The sequence below is a fragment of the Myotis brandtii genome, unplaced genomic scaffold, assembly GCF_000412655.1.
Source record: "Myotis brandtii unplaced genomic scaffold, ASM41265v1 scaffold628, whole genome shotgun sequence".
Lineage (NCBI taxonomy): Eukaryota > Metazoa > Chordata > Mammalia > Chiroptera > Vespertilionidae > Myotis > Myotis brandtii.
The window spans coordinates 496,465-497,918 of NW_005370403.1; the positions used below are offsets into that span (position 1 = coordinate 496,465).

Here is a 1,454-nt window from a genome sequence, read left to right on the forward strand (position 1 = left end):
CGTGGAGGCCCCGGCCCAGCGCGTGGAGGCTGGTGCTTCTGGGACCAGCAGCCCCTCTGGGACCGTGCAAACTGCTGCTGTAGTTTGACATCGACCACATTTCCTAGTTCGTGTCCGGTTGCCTGCGGCCCAACCTGCACTTGAGTGCAGAGAATTGAACGCTGGCCAGAGCCTGCCTTAGCGTTTCGATGTGACTGTAAAACCAGGAGAGACCTGTCCCGCGTGGCGGGGGAAGGATGGGGTTTGTGACGTGTCTTGCCCGCCCTCCCCTGGGGTTAGCTGAGAGCGGGGTGCACCGGAGCCTGTGGGCTGTGGGGTGTCGTTTCGGGGGCTCACTCGGCGGCTCCGTCTCCGCAGGTACATGATGATGAGGGATTGCTGGCACGCGGTGCCCTCGCAGCGGCCGACCTTCAAGCAGCTGGTGGAGGACCTGGACCGGGTGCTCACGCTCACCACCAACGAGGTACGCGCCCTCGTGCCCGGCTCCTGGCCTGGCGCTCCGCGTCGTAAACACACCTGCCCTGTCCGAGTCCGGGTGCCGTCCATCCTCAGGCCAGGGGCCAGGCAGGGGTCAGGCAGGGGTCAGGCCAGGGGCCAGGCAGGGGTCAGGCCAGGGGTCAGGCAGGGGTCAGGCAGGGGCCAGCAGGTTCACCTGTGCTCTGCCAGGTCCTGGTTTTCCTCAGCTGCATGGTGAGCGTCTGACTCACACAACCAGAGCCTGCGGGCCGCCCCTCACCATGGCGTTCCGGTGCTGGGCCTGGGGCGTGCGTGCGTGTGTGTGTGTGTATGAATGTGTGTGCACACGTGTATGTATGTGTGCGAGTATGCACGTGTGTGGACACACACGTGTGTGTATATGTATGTACACGTGCATGCATGTGCACACGTGTATGTATGCATGTGCAGATGTGTGCACACATGTATGTGTGTGTACATGTGCGTGCACGTATGTGGATGCTGGTAACCGGGGTGTGAGCTGCTGATGCTCAGGTCCCGATGGGCGTGATGCGTGGAGGCCCCGCCCCTCCCGCTTCCAGACAACACGGGAGCCGTCAGTCCCTCCCGGACCCCGCCTGGCGTGGGAGTGGCTCGCGGCCTCACCCGTGCGCACGTATATGTCCACACGTGTCATAACGAGTGACCACTGGGATGTTTAAGGGAAAACGGGCACCTTTTGCAAAAATACTTATTTTCTAGAAAATATGTGGAATCGGTGCCCATGGCCCCTCATTGTCTGAACTGAGAAAGAAAACAATAGATTTAAATGTTTGAATAACACACGTCATGGCTTCAGAGTGACTACAAAACAAGCCAGCACCTTGTCGGGGGGTCTGACTGGCTGGGAGGGGAGAGGCTGCGCTTCAGGGAGCGCGGGTGCCCTGCAGGGGCCGAGGGACGGCCTCGCCGGGAAGCAGCCTTCTTCTCCCGCCCAGCGGTGTTCCAGTGTCCGTGCC

General features: G+C 61.4%; 1 protein-coding gene across 1 annotated transcript in view; it reads left to right on the forward strand.

The window, feature by feature from the left end:
* Window positions 1-1,454, forward strand: part of FGFR2 (fibroblast growth factor receptor 2) — an 89,473-nt gene that overhangs the window by 85,411 nt on the left and 2,608 nt on the right. The window contains exon 13 of the mRNA XM_014528278.1: window positions 287-463. Within this exon, the coding sequence (XP_014383764.1) occupies window positions 287-463 (177 nt within the window). The remainder of the gene's footprint in view (window positions 1-286; window positions 464-1,454) is intronic.